Here is a 16,373-nt window from a genome sequence, read left to right on the forward strand (position 1 = left end):
ATTATGAATTTTATTTATTTATTTACCTTTTCGGGGTTTTTTAAATATTTTTAAATTAAATTAGTAGATTTTCATCTATACAAAATGCGTTTGTAATGCGTTTATAATTGATTAATTTTACGCGCTTTCACCGTCACGTGATACAAGCAGGCTCCTCCCAAAAATGATCTCAACCCTGCACCTGAATGGGAGTTGCTGATCAATTTATTCGACATAGAAGCTCGTTTGCAAATCAGGTATAGTTGAACATACGGTGCAGCTAACGTGTCAGTTTGTTATGCATTATGTATTACTTACACTCTAGCTCATCTTGCTTCGTGTATGTAAATATAGTATATATAAATGCAACTTGATATTAGTATCCCGTTATCAGTCACATCGGTTAGCTAAAATTAGGCACTTGCTATATCTGAGATAAACGTTATATTTCAGGCCCATAACTTAAATTTTTTTTTTTTTTAAACCAACATGTTTGTGTGTTGTGTATGACCACAAATTGTTCTCTTTTCTGCAGTTTATCAAACTGCATGACATCTTAGAGCAGATAATGGCAAACCACGGTGTCAATGCAGAGGGGAAACGGCTTCCACGAATGGCTGCCACTCTAATGATGCGCTTTGCCCCTGAGAGGGAGCCCACCTTGGGCGTCCACAGGGCCAGTCTCAGGCGCCTTACCCCTACCAGTGAGTTTGAAGATTCTCCGTCTACTGGAGAAGACAGTCAGACCACCAACCCAGAGTTGCGTCACTTTGTTGACATAGAGAAACCCTCTGCTGTAGACCACCATACCCTAGAAATCCCTTCGTTGGAGTCTTCGTCCCAAGTGGAGGACCTGGACTCTGGCCCAGAGTCCCCTTCTGTGTGGAGCCTGGGTAGTATTAAAGGAGGTGAAACAACCCTAGAAGACCTGGATGACACAGCATATGGTGATCTCAGGAGGGGCCAGAGAACTGGAGGTATACTGACTTTTGTTTTTTAAAGAATTTTTCTTTGGTGTTAGATGTTTCTTTACTACTGCCATTTTCTCAAATTCTTGCTCTTTCAGTAAAGTTTACGGACTGGCACAAACAGCGCGTAACAGCTGTGTGTACTGAACGTTTTGGCAAGCTGCTCCGAGAATGCCCTGAGTACCACAGGACCAAGAGCTGCTTTGCTGCTTTTGTACTGGAGAGAGGTGAGATGCACTGCCAAACTCTGTTATGAAACGAGGCCACATGACTAGATATGTGTTCGAAAATTCAAAAATTATTAAAAACTGTATTTTATATTTTTTTACACGTACATTTTTTTAATCAAACGTTTCATTTTCTTGACAAAGATAATGTTACCTACTGATGAGCAGAATTCACAACCAAATTTTACAAACCAAAATGTAAAACTTGGAAGCTATTTTGCATAGTGCATGAATACATCCATTATGCTTTGTATATGTGTGTGAATTGTATAATAAAAAAAAAACTTTCCTTATTTTTTATTCCTTGTTTTTAATGGTGAAATATGTTTTTAATGTGTGTGTGTGTGTGTGTGTGTGTCAGAGGTACGTGACACGGATGCGCAGCACTGTGAGCAATATGAAGTGGTTGCTCTGGGATCAGGTCAGAACTGCTGCAGTGGTTGGCTTTCTTACACGGGATCTGTGGTCCATGACTGCCACGCCATTGTCATCGCACGCAGAGCCCTCAAAAGGTTTGTAAAACTTTGCTATATCTGCTATATCTCTTATGGGATATCTAATATATATAAGTGTGTGTGTGTGTGTGTGTGTGTGTGTGTGTGTGTGTGTGTGTGTGTCTGCTGTCCTCTCTGGTGTCACAGGTACTTGTACAAGCAGCTCCTGCTGTTCTACAGTGCTGATCCAGAGCTGAAGCAGCGCTCAATATTGGAAAGCGTTCCATCTGAAAGACTGCTTCAGCTAAAGCCACGCATGTACCTTCACCTGTACACTAACAAAACCCCCAAAGGAGCAGCTCAGTGCATAGTTTTGTAAGTATAATTTTAATCTACTACGCTAACATACATGCTATAGATCCTGCAGGACAGGGATGGGCAACTTCAGTCCTGGAGGGCCACTATCCTGCAGAGTTTAACCCTATTTAAACACAACTGAACAAGCTAATCAATGTCATCAGGATTAATAGAAAGCTACGGACAGGTGAGTTTTTATCAGAGTTGGAGCTAAACTCTTCGGGACAGTGCCCCAGGTCTGAAGTTGCCCATCTCTGTTCGAGGATTTGAGTTGAACATCCCTGCATTAGACCAGTGGTTCCCAATCCAGCACTAACTTGCTGATGAGTTGAATCAGGTTGAAGCAGATCAGGTTGAATATTAAAAGATCATTTAGAAGGGTAACTAAACCCCAGCTCAGAGCTTAACTCCACCCACTGGCAATTTTTGAAAAATGCTGGAAAAGTGGGCAGAGCCCAGCGGAGACAGAGGGGACGAACCGAGGGCGGGACTGAGCGGAGGGTGTGCACCTGAGACCCGCAGTGACGGATTGATTGACAGCTGTCTGACTCGCGAATCGAAAAGATGGAGAATGACTGGAGTGACGCCAGTAGCTTCACAACAGAGCGGTCATTCTCCAACACCTTCACCTGAAGTGGAGGAGGGTGAATTGTCTGTAGACACAGACCCAGAGCCTTATCAATGCGAGCCGCTGGTTCAAACTGTGTTAACTCCCGATGCCGACGATCCTAGTGAAGAAGCAGCAGCGCAAGAGAACTGACCTAATCTATGAACAGTCAAATCCTTATACTGAATGCCACTAAAAATAGATCAGATATCTCTGATATACATACGATGTATTTTCATTAAAATTAACTGAGTCAATAAGCAGCGCAGGACCAATAAGTTCAGACCTAATAGCCTATTATAAACAGATTTCCTCAAATAAAAGACTATAGCTGTGTCTCATTTCGAAAGGAAGTATCCTTGACATTGAGAAACACCTTCTGTATACCGCATCCTTCACAGGATGTGTCCTCCAGAGGACGCAACCTTCAAAATTAAATTAAATGGGACACAAGGTGTTTCTCAATGTCAAGGATACTTCCTCTGCAGGACTGGTCCTTCCAAGTCACTTCCTTCAGAGGCTAGGCGAGGTTCCTCTTTAGCATTCGGAGAACACGTACATGGAACAGGCTAGCAAGTGCACGTCATTGCGTTATTGAAAAGGTCAGTTAGCCATCAATAACGTAATTTGTATATATTGGTATAATTTATAATATCAATACGGTAGTAATTTGTACTGGCATTTAAACGTTAAACTTTACTTATATTTACTGCGATTATAACAAATGTTTGGTAACATAAATACTTACACTTGAAAGCATATTGCCCCGTTAACGCTCCAACTCCGCCAACGTCCGTATTTTTTGAACAAGATAGCAAAGCTGCGCGAATAGGATTGTGGGTGATTTAAGAGCGCGAAGGCTACAAGTATGCATCCTTTCCTGTATATGGCATATTTTTCGAACGAAGGACTCAGACCTTGGTTGAAATTCAGAGGATCCTCGACATTGGAACAGTCCTTCGACGGATGTCGATGACGTAGAATCCTCGAAATTCTGGCTTCCGAGGATCCTTCCTTGACATTGAGAAACGACTACAGCTTATATATGACAGCACGTTATGGTATTGTTGTTCGTTACCGCGGCAACCACTTGCGTGTCAGGGTTTGAAAGTGCGTCTCATGTATGAAACTTATCTGTACACATGACGGGCGGCAAGAAAATCCTGACGTGTACTGACAACTGCATTAGTTAACCGCATTTTCTTCATTACAATGTTAAAGCAAGTGTCAAGTAAGATTCATTCTTAATGTTTCTACTTCATACTGGAGTGAAGCCGTTCTCATCATGTGATTGGGGAAAAAATTTCTGGTGGAAGTACCATCCTATGTCACGATGTACCACAACGTCCAATAGGAAAATTCAACTGCAGTAGCCACCGTTCAACCTTAAGAGGGCAGCACTGGCGGTTTTACACCATATTTTATAGAATTAAAACACTTTATACCCAAATGTCAAAACATTTACTCGAATCAATGAACAGCATTTAATAAAGCCCCAGTATTACAGATCATTTACTAAAAAAAGTTGGTTTAGGGTTTAGTTACCCTTTAAAGTGTAAAGGCATTAACAAATTACTACAACAGACCATGAATAACCCTGAACCCATGAATTATTATTTCCACAGCAATTATAAAGACGTGTTAAATATCACTGTAATAATATATATCTGTATTGTATGTTGCCTTAATCAAAAATGTTCATTGACTAGTAAATTACATGATAAAGTAATTTCTGTCATTTTGACAGATTTACCTGCTTTAGAAACATTCCAGTAAACGGTGCTAATGGGGATTAGAAGGGAAAAGGGGAGACAATTACATCTTAAAGCATCTGTGTGAAAACAAACCTGGAAAGAGACGTGAGGATTTGGGGAGAAAAATGAGATGATTATGCATTCCAGTGAATTATTCATGGGATATATCATAAACTTAAATGTGGACAAAAATCCACTAAAAGAACTTCTCAACAGACTTGACAACAATAAAAAAAATCAATGCAAATACTGAAACAGCCCTATAAGCCTTCACTGTGACCTAACCAAACGTGAAAAAATATTTTTTCCATGTTAATCAGAGTTTTGTACTAACCAGCCGCAACGGCGATTCACAACGATTCTATTTTGCAAACAGTTTTTATTTCTGCGGCGTTGTGGCTGGAACAACATGCATCATAAGTATGACGAGTTTAGATTATGTGCTTTATTTAATATAAAGGGAAATTAAAATGAGATTGATCTCATTTTTCGTGACCTTTATAGACATAGCCTTTCTGAAAACAACAATGGATAATTCACCCTTAGATCTTAAAAATAAATTAAAGGAAACAACTAGGCTATGTTCGAACTGTCAACTCAAGGTGAACAAACGAGTGTATTTTATGATAAAACAATTGTTTCAGTCACTTAGTATGTATTTTTAATCATGCTAAAATTATGTAAGATTTAGGAATTCGATATTGTACTTATCCATTTCCATATCACACACCTGAGCCAGCTAATCAAGGTCTTCAACACACTGTTGTCACACTAATAGTACTGGAGCAGGGTTGGAACTAAACTCTGCAGGGCTGTGGCCCGCCAGAAGCTGAGTTTGACACCCGTGGTTGACTGTAGTATATCTTTAAAACAGAAAATAAGTGAAAAATCTCTGTATCCTTTTACAGAAAGTCTCAAAGCAGTGCTTACACCACTCTGAAGCTGCAGTGCCATGCTAAAGGCTCTCTCATCCCTGCTGCTTTCCTGCTTCCAAGCGTTTGGGGTGCACGCATCTGTTGCATGTCCGACAGTGCCAAACTCACCCGTTGGACTGTCACTGGAGTGCAGGGGGCACTACTGAGTCATTTTATTAACCCAATCTACATTACCAGCGCTGTACTTGGTAAGCTGTGCACATTTGCAGGTTTTTCCAAATATTGCAATTGATCATGATTGAAACTGTGAGACAGAGATCTGCAGTATCAGCTTCTGTCTTGTTCTGTAAATCTTTTTTGTGTGGTTCACTTCGCTTTTGTCCAGTCCCACATCCCACATAAGCTGCTCTGACCACACTTGAGTAATGTCAATTTCCACTTCCACCTGTGTAGATGCTTCTTTAATAATAGAACTGTAGGAATTTGGAAATGTTCATTTGAAAATGTGAAAAGACTGAAGAATAAACACAATATGCTGCAATGCACTGATTCATGATTGCATTAGAGAGCCTTACTACTCATGCATTTTATAAGAGACAACTTTGTGTGTATATTTCATACTCATGGATGAAATCAAAGCAGCCAGAAGAATGGCTGTACTTATTTATCTTTTCTAAACTTGTCTAGGTGATTCCAGACACTGCTCAAACAAAGTGTCTGAAATCATCAACAATCGTCTGGGCACAGGCTGGAATAGTGCTCTGCCTCCTCCATTCAAACAAACCGCCATCTTCTTCCTGAGTGGAGAGAGTGTGTGGCCTGCTGCTGACTACTGCAAAGACCTCAGTGTCAACTGGTGTTTGGGAGACTCCAGTATTGAGATTCTGGACAGCACCGCTGGCTATGCAATCAACAAGTCAGTCATACTTAATAAACTAGCTAATGATGTTCTTATCTCATGCAGAAGTTTATTGCCTATATTATAAATATGTGCACCATTTGAGGAGCTGACCAGCCTGTTGTAATCTGTTTGTGTTTGTAACAATAGCACACAATATTTGGCAGCCAGAAGTAAAAATCCCATTTATTTTGTCCAATTTTTTTAGCAAGAATTTATAAACCCACCCACTGTGGTATGCTTTAGTAGAAGTCATCTGTGATTTCAACAATTAAAATAAATGTTTTAGTCGCTCGCTGATGATCGAATATCTGATTATTTTTTGAATATTTAAAATGATAATCCGTCCCTTAGTCAGTTAACATTGACAAGCCAGTAGTTTTATATTGTACTGCTATTTTTGTACTGTTCATGCACTAGTTTTGCATACATTCTTATCTACTTTTCTGTCTTCTATATTTTTCTTTTTAATTGTAAAGTATATCTCTATTTAAATGCAGTCTTATTCAATGTTTAACTATTAATCCACAGTCCCTTACTCCACTCAAAGAAGTGATTGTCTTTCAGTTTACATAATCCTTTTTAATTCTTTCTCTCAGTTCTCCATTTGTAAGTGGTCCTGGATCGTCAAGCAGACTTTGTAAAAGAGCGTTGTACTTCTGCTTCAGACAAGTCTCAGCACTGTCAGGCCACCATGACTTTTTGTCATTCTCCACATACCGCAACGCTAAAGTATGTGTATATAGATTTGCATGGATATATCCATATGCATGCAATTTTGAGTTCATTAGTTAAATCTGAGGTTGCATGCATATAAATATGGCATTTTGTGCACTAATCTGCTGTTGTAAACTGCTAATCTGTTTTATATTCCATCTAGATGGCTGCCCAGCTGTATCAGGAGACCAAGACTCAAGTCAATGTGCAGTTCTTGGCCAACAGTGCTGGACCATGGAACTCCAAACACTTGGTTGATTGCTTCAGTCGCTAAATGACAGGTTGAACAACCCTTCAAATTCATTTAGGTTCCCAGATGTTCCCAACAAATGGCAACCTTTGCTTTTGGATGTTCGTTGATGCTTGAAAGCATATGTTCATATGAAAGTTCTTAGTTCATTATCAGATAGCTATAAGGCATTTAAGTGCACTTCCACTGAAAATATTTGTTCTAAAAAGTGTAAAGAGTACTTCCAGCTATTTTAACTTTGCTGTTATTTAATATTTGTGTGTTATTTTTTTCAGTGTTATTTAGATTCTGTGATTTGGTGTTTAGTTTATTTGGTATGAAAGATGGAAGAGACTTTAAGTTTGATATACCAACACAGAAATATTATAGTAGTTTAAAAGAACACTGTAAGGCTCAGGCCTCCCATAATTCATGTTTATTCCCATTCATAATTTGTGCTCAAGTGAACAATAAAAACATTGTGAAAATGACTGATCATGGAATATTGGTCTGTCAGGAACCAGTAACACCACTGACAAATGTCAAGATTAAAGTTATTTTAGAAATGGAGGGAGGCATTAAAAAAAACAACAGATTACTGATACAGTTGAAAAGTTTTTTAAAACATATATGGTTTTCTATAAGAATTGCATATATTGCAGTTTGACTGTCAACCATCCAAACTAGAACATGTGTTCCCAACAGATGCTAAAGGGCTGTGTTGCTTGAAAGCGACGTAAGCAAAAAATAAAAACTCCAGCTGTGGAAAATAAGCAAACATGGGGAAAAGAGCTGTTGAATACATAAAGCACTTTTACATATCAGGAGCTGATTGGCAAGTGTTAATATCAACTTTGGCTAACTAAGCTGTAACATTACTGTAAAGTAGTGGTGGGTTCATTTGAAACAAGCTTCGAATATTTATGTTAAAAATGACTTGAAGGGATAGTTCACCAAAAAAAAAAAAAAAATTGTCATCGTTAACTCACCTCAAGTTGTTCCAAACCTGTATGAGTTTCTTTGTTCTGCTGAACACAAAAGAAGATATTTAGAAGAATGTTTGTAACCAAGCAGATAGAGCAACTATTGACTACCATAGTATTTTTTTCCCCTACTATGGTAGTCAATAGTTGCTCTATCTGCTTTGTTACAAACATTCTTCACTCCATCTTCTTTTGTGTTCAGCAGAACAAAGAGACTCAGGTTTGGAACAACTTGAGGCTGAGTAAATTATGACAGAAATTTCATTTTTGGGTGAACTATCCCTTTAAATGACATTTAAACTCCAACAAAAGGGGGAATAGTAGTGCAAATGGAATGTAAATGTTTAACCACTAGAGTCATAAGCATTTACAAACATCTTTCTTTTTTCAAATAAATAGAAAAATAGAAATCTCAGGAGTAGACAAGACAAATTCAGCAAGACAAAGAATGAACAGATGAGACTGTTGTAAATAACTGCACTATATATATATATATATATATATATATATATATATAATATATATATATATATATATATATATATATAATATATATATAACACATATTAACTTTATAAACATCTCTCAATTCATTCAGGGTTGCCTCCTGAATGAATTGAGAGATGTTTATAAAGTCAATTTGTGTTACTCTGTTTACCAATAAACAATATTGCAAAAAATTGCTCTTGCAAATCATGTGGCTCTTCCATTATCATCCACACCAGCCCCTGATATTTTTTAGAACCTAAAGAGTTGGAGTCTCTTTTACCCAACCTTTCCATAAAACAAAACAATCCCTACAGTTGAATAAAATAACACATATTATGAAGACACATATGTAATAATAGCCTAATTGCATTTAACACTATAGAAGGCGTAGGCCTAATATATTAGACTATGAAAACACCAGCAGGTGTTTCGAGCGCTTCAGTGAATGTTGTGAAGCAATTGGTTCAATTAATTCAAAGTTTCTCCATTACTAATGTAAAGTGATGAATAGCCTTTATTTGTAACTTTACCTGCCTTATATGGAAAATGAAAGAGATATCGTGACTTCCACCATTAGCCCGATGGTGGAAGTCTTGTCTGACGCCCTGCCCCGGAAATTCACTGCGGTCAAGCCAGCCGCGGTTTGAAAATACACGGTCAAGCCAGCCGCCAAAAAATTAGGGTGTGCGCGGCTATTACTACACGTACGGTAATTTCAGGAACTGCTGCAACACAGAACGCGATTGAGTTTGCTCGCTCTCTCTCTCTCTCTCTCTCTCTCTCTCTCTCTCTCTCTCTCTCTCTCTCTCTCTCTCTCTCTCTCACTCTCTCTCACTCTCTCTCTCTCTCGCGCTCTCTCTCCTTTTCTTTTTTCATTCTTTCTTTCTCTATCTATCTTTCTTTCTATCTATCTTTTTTCTTTCTCTCGCTCTCTCCCTTTCTTTCTCTCCCTTTCTTTCTTTCTTTCTTTCTTTCTTTCTTCCTTTCGTTCTTTTTTTCTCTCTTTATCTCTCTCCCTTTCTTTCTTTTGTTTCTTTCTTTCTCTCTTTCTTTCTTTCTTTCTTTCTTTCTTTCTTTCTTTTTTTCTCTCTATCTCTCTCCCTTTCTTTCTTTCTTTCTTTCTCATTTTATCTTTTTTTCTCTCTTTCTTTCTTTCTTTCTTTCTTTCTTTCTTTCTTTCTCTCTCTCCCTTTCTTTCTTTCTTTCTTTCTTTTTTTCTCTCACTTTCTTTCTTCCTTTCATTCTTTTTTCTCTCTTTAGCTCTCTCCCTTTCTTTCTTTCTATCTTTCTTTTTTCTCTCTTTATCTCTCTCCCTTTCTTTCTTTCTTTCTTTCTTTCTTTCTTTCTTTCTTTCTTTCTTTCTTTCTTTCTTTCTTTCTTCCTTCCTTTCTTTCTTTTTTCTCTCTTTATCTCTCTCCTTTTCTTTCTTTCTTCCTTTCTTTCTTTCTTCCTTTCTTTATTTCTTTCTTTCTTTCTCTCTCCCTTTCTTTCTTTCTTTTTTCTCTCTTTATCTCTCCCTTTCTTTCTTTCTATCTTTCTTTTTTCTCTCTTTATCTCTCTCCCTTTCTTTCTTTCTTTCTTTCTTCCTTCCTTTCTTTCTTTTTTCTCTCTTTATCTCTCTCCTTTTCTTTCTTTCTTCCTTTCTTTCTTTCTTCCTTTCTTTATTTCTTTCTTTCTTTCTCTCTCTCTCCCTTTCTTTCTTTCTTTTTTCTCTCTTTATCTCTCCCTTTCTTTCTTTCTTTCTTTCTTTCTTTCTTTCTTTCTTTCTCTCTTTCTTTCTTTCTTTCTTTCTTTCTTTTTTCTCTCTTTATCTCTCTCCCTTTCTTTCTTTCTTTCTCATGTTATCTTTTTTTCTCTCTTTCTTTCTTTCTTTTTTTCTCTCCCTTTCTTTCTTTCTTTTTTCTCTCTTTATCTCTCTCCCTCTCTTTCTTTCTTTCTTTCTTTCTTTCTCATTTTATCTTTTTTCTCTCTTTCTTTCTTTCTTTCTATCTTTTTTTCTTTCTTTCTCATTTTATCTTTTTTTCTCTCTTTCTTTCTTTCTTTCTTTCTTTCTTTCTTTTTTTCTCTCCCTTTCTTTCTTTCTTTCTTTCTTTCTTTCTTTCTTTTTTCTCTCCCTTTCTTTCTTTCTTTCTTTCTTCCTTTCATTCTTTTTTCTCTCTTTATCTCTCTCCCTTTCTTTCTTTCTTTCTTTCTTTCTTTCTTTCTTTCTTTCTCATTTTATCTTTTTTTCTCTCTTTCTTTCTTTCTTTCTTTCTTTCTTTCTTTCTTTCTTTCTTTCTTTTTTTCTCTCCCTTTCTTTCTTTCTTTCTTTCTTTCTTTCTTTCTTCCTTTCATTCTTTTTTCTCTCTTTATCTCTCTCCCTTTCTTTCTTTCTATCTTTCTTTTTTCTCTCTTTATCTCTCTCCCTTTCTTTCTTTCTTCCTTTCTTTTTTTCTCTCTTTATCTCTCTCCTTTTCTTTCTTTCTTCCTTTCTTTCTTTCTTCCTTTCTTTATTTCTTTCTTTCTTTCTCTCTCCCTTTCTTTCTTTCTTTTTTCTCTCTTTATCTCTCCCTTTCTTTCTTTCTATCTTTCTTTTTTCTCTCTTTATCTCTCTCCCTTTCTTTCTTTCTTTCTTTCTTCCTTCCTTTCTTTCTTTTTTCTCTCTTTATCTCTCTCCTTTTCTTTCTTTCTTCCTTTCTTTCTTTCTTCCTTTCTTTATTTCTTTCTTTCTTTCTTTCTTTTTTTCTCTCCCTTTCTTTCTTTCTTTCTTTCTTTCTTCCTTTCATTCTTTTTTCTCTCTTTATCTCTCTCCCTTTCTTTCTTTCTATCTTTCTTTTTTCTCTCTTTATCTCTCTCCCTTTCTTTCTTTCTTCCTTTCTTTTTTTCTCTCTTTATCTCTCTCCTTTTCTTTCTTTCTTTCTTTCTTTCTTTCTTTCTTTCTTTCTTTCTTTCTTTCTTTCTTTCTTTCTTTCTTTCTCTCTCTCCTTTCTTTCTTTCTTTCTTTCTCTCCTTTCTTTCTTTCTTTCTTTCCTTTTTCTTTCCGTCTTTGAGTTAGTTCGTTGCCCATATTTGTAAGATAATTTTTTTTTACACTCATCTTTGACTAATGTATTTCTCTCTCTCTCTTTATAGGTCACATCTCAAGACATTTTTTTATGTAAAGATTTACAGTACAAGCAGTAAAAATAAAGTATTCTTGTGTTCTCTTGTATTTAATGCTCCACAATACACAACCCATGTGAAACCTGAAATGTGATATTTTCAACTTCAGGGGCCTTTAAACACCTAATTTGAAATAATTAGAAAAAACTAACGGTCAGGTTTAATACAGGACGTCCCATACAGTATACAAACCTCATATCAAACCATTTTACTGTAGCATTTTGGAGATATTACACTTTAATTGACTTTAGAGGTGTATAAATAACTCATTTCAAATAAGTAGAAAAAAATAATGGTCAGGTTTAACACGGGACGTCCCATACAGTATACAAACCTCATATCAAACCATATTACTGTAGCATTTTGGAGATATTACACTCTAATTGACTTTAGAGGTGTATAAATAACTCATTTCAAATAAGTAGAAAAAAATAACGGTAACATTTAACACGGGACGTCCCATACAGTATACAAACCTCATATCAAACCATTTTACTGTAGCATTTTGGAGATATTACACTCTAATTGACTTTAGAGGTGTATAAGTAACTCATTTCAAATAAGTAGAGAAAAATAACGGTAACGTTTAAAATAAACCTATAAAATAAAATAAAAATCATCCTTAGAACCAGAAAAAAATATTTTTTAATTTAATAATTTGTCATGTCATTACATTGTTTAGAGAATGTCCTATGTAGTAGACACCATCAAAATAAGTAAAATCAAATAAAAATTACATTTGAAAAAATAATTCACCAATAAATTTTTAAGTTTCAGGATTTTTTTTAAACCAAACTTTGTATAAAGATGTAATGAAACACATACCTGAATTAATGGATATACCATTTCACTTTATGCAGTATGTGGGCAAAATGGCTGTATAGTATCATTCAATGATGATGATTAGCCATTCAGTCATATCCGATTCTTGTAGATCCGATATGGGCCGTCTCTCGTCATGCTCTTCTTTCTTTCTTTCTTTCTTTCTTTCTTTCTTTCTTTTTTTTCTACTTATTTGAAATGAGTTATTTATACACCTCTAAAGTCAATTAAGAGTGTAATATCTCCAAAATGCTACAGTAAAATGGTTTGATATGAGGTTTGTATACTGTATGGGACGTCCCGTGTTAAACGTTACCGTTATTTTTCTCTACTTATTTGAAATGAGTTACTTATACACCTCTAAAGTCAATTAGAGTGTAATATCTCCAAAATGCTACAGTAAAATGGTTTGATATGAGGTTTGTATACTGTATGGGACGTCCCGTGTTAAACGTTACCGTTATTTTTTTCTACTTATTTGAAATGAGTTATTTATACACCTCTAAAGTCAATTAGAGTGTAATATCTCCAAAATGCTACAGTAAAATGGTTTGATATGAGGTTTGTATACTGTATGGGACGTCCCGTGTTAAACGTTACCGTTATTTTTCTCTACTTATTTGAAATGAGTTACTTATACACCTCTAAAGTCAATTAGAGTGTAATATCTCCAAAATGCTACAGTAAAATGGTTTGATATGAGGTTTGTATACTGTATGGGACGTCCCGTGTTAAATGTTACCGTTATTTTTTTCTACTTATTTGAAATGAGTTATTTATACACCTCTAAAGTCAATTAGAGTGTAATATCTCCAAAATGCTACAGTAATATGGTTTGATATGAGGTTTGTATACTGTATGGGACGTCCCGTGTTAAACGTTACCGTTATTTTTCTCTACTTATTTGAAATGAGTTATTTATACACCTCTAAAGTCAATTAAAGTGTAATATCTCCAAAATGCTACAGTAAAATGGTTTGATATGAGGTTTGTATACTGTATGGGACGTCCCGTGTTAAATGTTACCGTTATTTTTCTCTACTTATTTGAAATGAGTTATTTATACACCTCTAAAGTCAATTAAAGTGTAATATCTCCAAAATGCTACAGTAAAATGGTTTGATATGAGGTTTGTATACTGTATGGGACGTCCCGTGTTAAATGTTACCGTTATTTTTTTCTACTTATTTGAAATGAGTTATTTATACACCTCTAAAGTCAATTAGAGTGTAATATCTCCAAAATGCTACAGTAATATGGTTTGATATGAGGTTTGTATACTGTATGGGACGTCCCGTGTTAAACGTTACCGTTATTTTTCTCTACTTATTTGAAATGAGTTACTTATACACCTCTAAAGTCAATTAGAGTGTAATATCTCCAAAATGCTACAGTAAAATGGTTTGATATGAGGTTTGTATACTGTATGGGACGTCCCGTGTTAAATGTTACCGTTATTTTTTTCTACTTATTTGAAATGAGTTATTTATACACCTCTAAAGTCAATTAGAGTGTAATATCTCCAAAATGCTACAGTAATATGGTTTGATATGAGGTTTGTATACTGTATGGGACGTCCCGTGTTAAACCTGACCATTATTTTTTTCTACTTATTTGAAATGAGTTATTTATACACCTCTAAAGTCAATTAAAGTGTAATATCTCCAAAATGCTACAGTAAAATGGTTTGATATGAGGTTTGTATACTGTATGGGACGTCCTGTATTAAACCTGACCGTTAGTTTTTTCTAATTATTTCAAATTAGGTGTTTAAAGGCCCCTGAAGTTGAAAATATCACATTTCAGGTTTCACATGGGTTGTGTATTGTGGAGCATTAAATACAAGAGAACACAAGAATACTTTATTTTTACTGCTTGTACTGTAAATCTTTACATAAAAAAATGTCTTGAGATGTGACCTATAAAGAGAGAGAGAGAAATACATTAGTCAAAGATGAGTGTAAAAAAAAATTATCTTACAAATATGGGCAACGAACTAACTCAAAGACGGAAAGAAAAAGGAAAGAAAGAAAGAAAGAAAGGGAGAAAGAAAGAAAGAAAGAAAGAAAGAAAGGGAGAGAGAAAGAAAGAAAGAAAGAAAGAAAGAAAGAAAGAAAGAAAGAAAAGGAGAGAGATAAAGAGAGAAAAAAAGAAAGGAAGAAAGAAAGAAAGGGAGAGAGATAAAGAGAGAAAAAAGAAAGAGAGAAAGAAAGAAAGGGAGAGAGATAAAGAGAGAAAAAAGAATGAAAGGAAGAAAGAAAGAAAGAAAGAAAGAAAGAAAGAAAGAAAGAAAGAAAGAAAGGGAGAGAAAAAAGAAAGAAAGAAAGAAAGAAAGAAAGAAAGAAAGGGAGAGAAAAAAAGAAAGAAAGAAAGAAAGAAAGGGAGAGAGATAAAGAGAGAAAAAAGAAAGATAGAAAGAAAGAAAGGGAGAGAGATAAAGAGAGAAAAAAGAATGAAAGGAAGAAAGAAAGAAAGAAAGAAAGAAAGAAAGAAAGGGAGAGAAAAAAGAAAGAAAGAAAGAAAGAAAGAAAGGGAGAGAAAAAAAGAAAGAAAGAAAGAAAGGGAGAGAGATAAAGAGAGAAAAAAGAATGAAAGGAAGAAAGAAAAAGAAAGAAAGGGAGAGAAAAAAGAAAGAAAGAAAGAAAGAAAGAAAGGGAGAGAAAAAAAGAAAGAAAGAAAGAGAGAAAAAAGATAAAATGAGAAAGAAAGAAAGAAAGAAAGAAAGGGAGAGAGATAAAGAGAGAAAAAAGAAAGAAAGAAAGGGAGAGAAAAAAAGAAAGAAAGAAAGAGAGAAAAAAGATAACATGAGAAAGAAAGAAAGAAAGAAAGAAAGAAAGAAAGGGAGAGAGATAAAGAGAGAAAAAAGAAAGAAAGAAAGAAAGAAAGAGAGAAAGAAAGAAAGAAAGAAAGAAAGAAAGAAAGAAAGAAAGAAAGAAAGGGAGAGAGATAAAGAGAGAAAAAAAGAACGAAAGGAAGAAAGAAAGAAAGGGAGAGAAAAAAGAAAGAAAGAGAGAAAGAAAGAAAGATAAAGAGAGAAAGAAAGAAAGAAAGAAAGAAAGAAAGAAAGAAAGAAAGGGAGAGATAAAGAGAGAAAAAAGAAAGAAAGAAAGGGAGAGAGAGAGAAAGAAAGAAATAAAGAAAGGAAGAAAGAAAGAAAGGAAGAAAGAAAGAAAAGGAGAGAGATAAAGAGAGAAAAAAGAAAGAAAGGAAGGAAGAAAGAAAGAAAGAAAGAAAGAAAGGGAGAGAGATAAAGAGAGAAAAAAGAAAGATAGAAAGAAAGAAAGGGAGAGAGCTAAAGAGAGAAAAAAGAATGAAAGGAAGAAAGAAAGTGAGAGAAAAAAAGAAAGAAAGAAAGAAAGAAAGGGAGAGAGAGAAAGAAAGAAAGAAAGAAAGAAAGAAAGAAAGAAAGAGAGAAAAAAAGATAAAATGAGAAAGAAAGAAAGAAAGAAAGGGAGAGAGATAAAGAGAGAAAAAAAGAAAGAAAGAAAGAAAGAAAGAAAGAGAGAAAGAAAGAAAGGGAGAGAGATAAAGAGAGAAAAAAAGAACGAAAGGAAGAAAGAAAGAAAGAAAGAAAGAAAGAAAGGGAGAGAAAGAAAGGAAGAAAGAAAGGGAGAGAGCGAGAGAAAGAAAAAAGATAGATAGAAAGAAAGATAGAGAAAGAAAGAATGAAAAAAGAAAAGGAGAGAGAGCGCGAGAGAGAGAGTGAGAGAGAGAGAGAGAGAGAGAGAGAGAGAGAGAGAGAGAGAGAGAGAGAGAGCGAGCAAACTCAATCGCGTTCTGTGTTGCAGCAGTTCCTGAAATTACCGTACGTGTAGTAATAGCCGCGCACACCCTAATTTTTTGGCGGCTGGCTTGACCGTGTATTTTCAAACCGCGGCTGGCTTGACCGCAGT

The 16,373-nt window shown here is 35.3% G+C and overlaps 1 protein-coding gene across 1 annotated transcript; it reads left to right on the forward strand.

Moving 5' to 3' along the window:
- Positions 1-148: 148 nt before the first annotated feature.
- adad2 (adenosine deaminase domain containing 2) lies at positions 149-7,529 on the forward strand. Its single transcript, XM_079839467.1, has 9 exons — positions 149-236; positions 515-956; positions 1,046-1,174; positions 1,536-1,686; positions 1,816-1,983; positions 5,235-5,449; positions 5,889-6,117; positions 6,699-6,831; positions 6,980-7,529. The coding sequence occupies exons 1-9, from the start codon at positions 186-188 to the stop codon at positions 7,088-7,090; spliced, it is 1,629 nt and encodes a 542-aa protein (XP_079695593.1). The 5' UTR covers positions 149-185; the 3' UTR covers positions 7,091-7,529.
- The last annotated feature ends 8,844 nt before the right edge of the window (positions 7,530-16,373 follow it).

This window comes from Gobio gobio, assembly GCF_949357685.1.
Source record: "Gobio gobio genome assembly, chromosome: 2".
Classification (NCBI taxonomy): Eukaryota; Metazoa; Chordata; class Actinopteri; order Cypriniformes; family Gobionidae; genus Gobio; species Gobio gobio.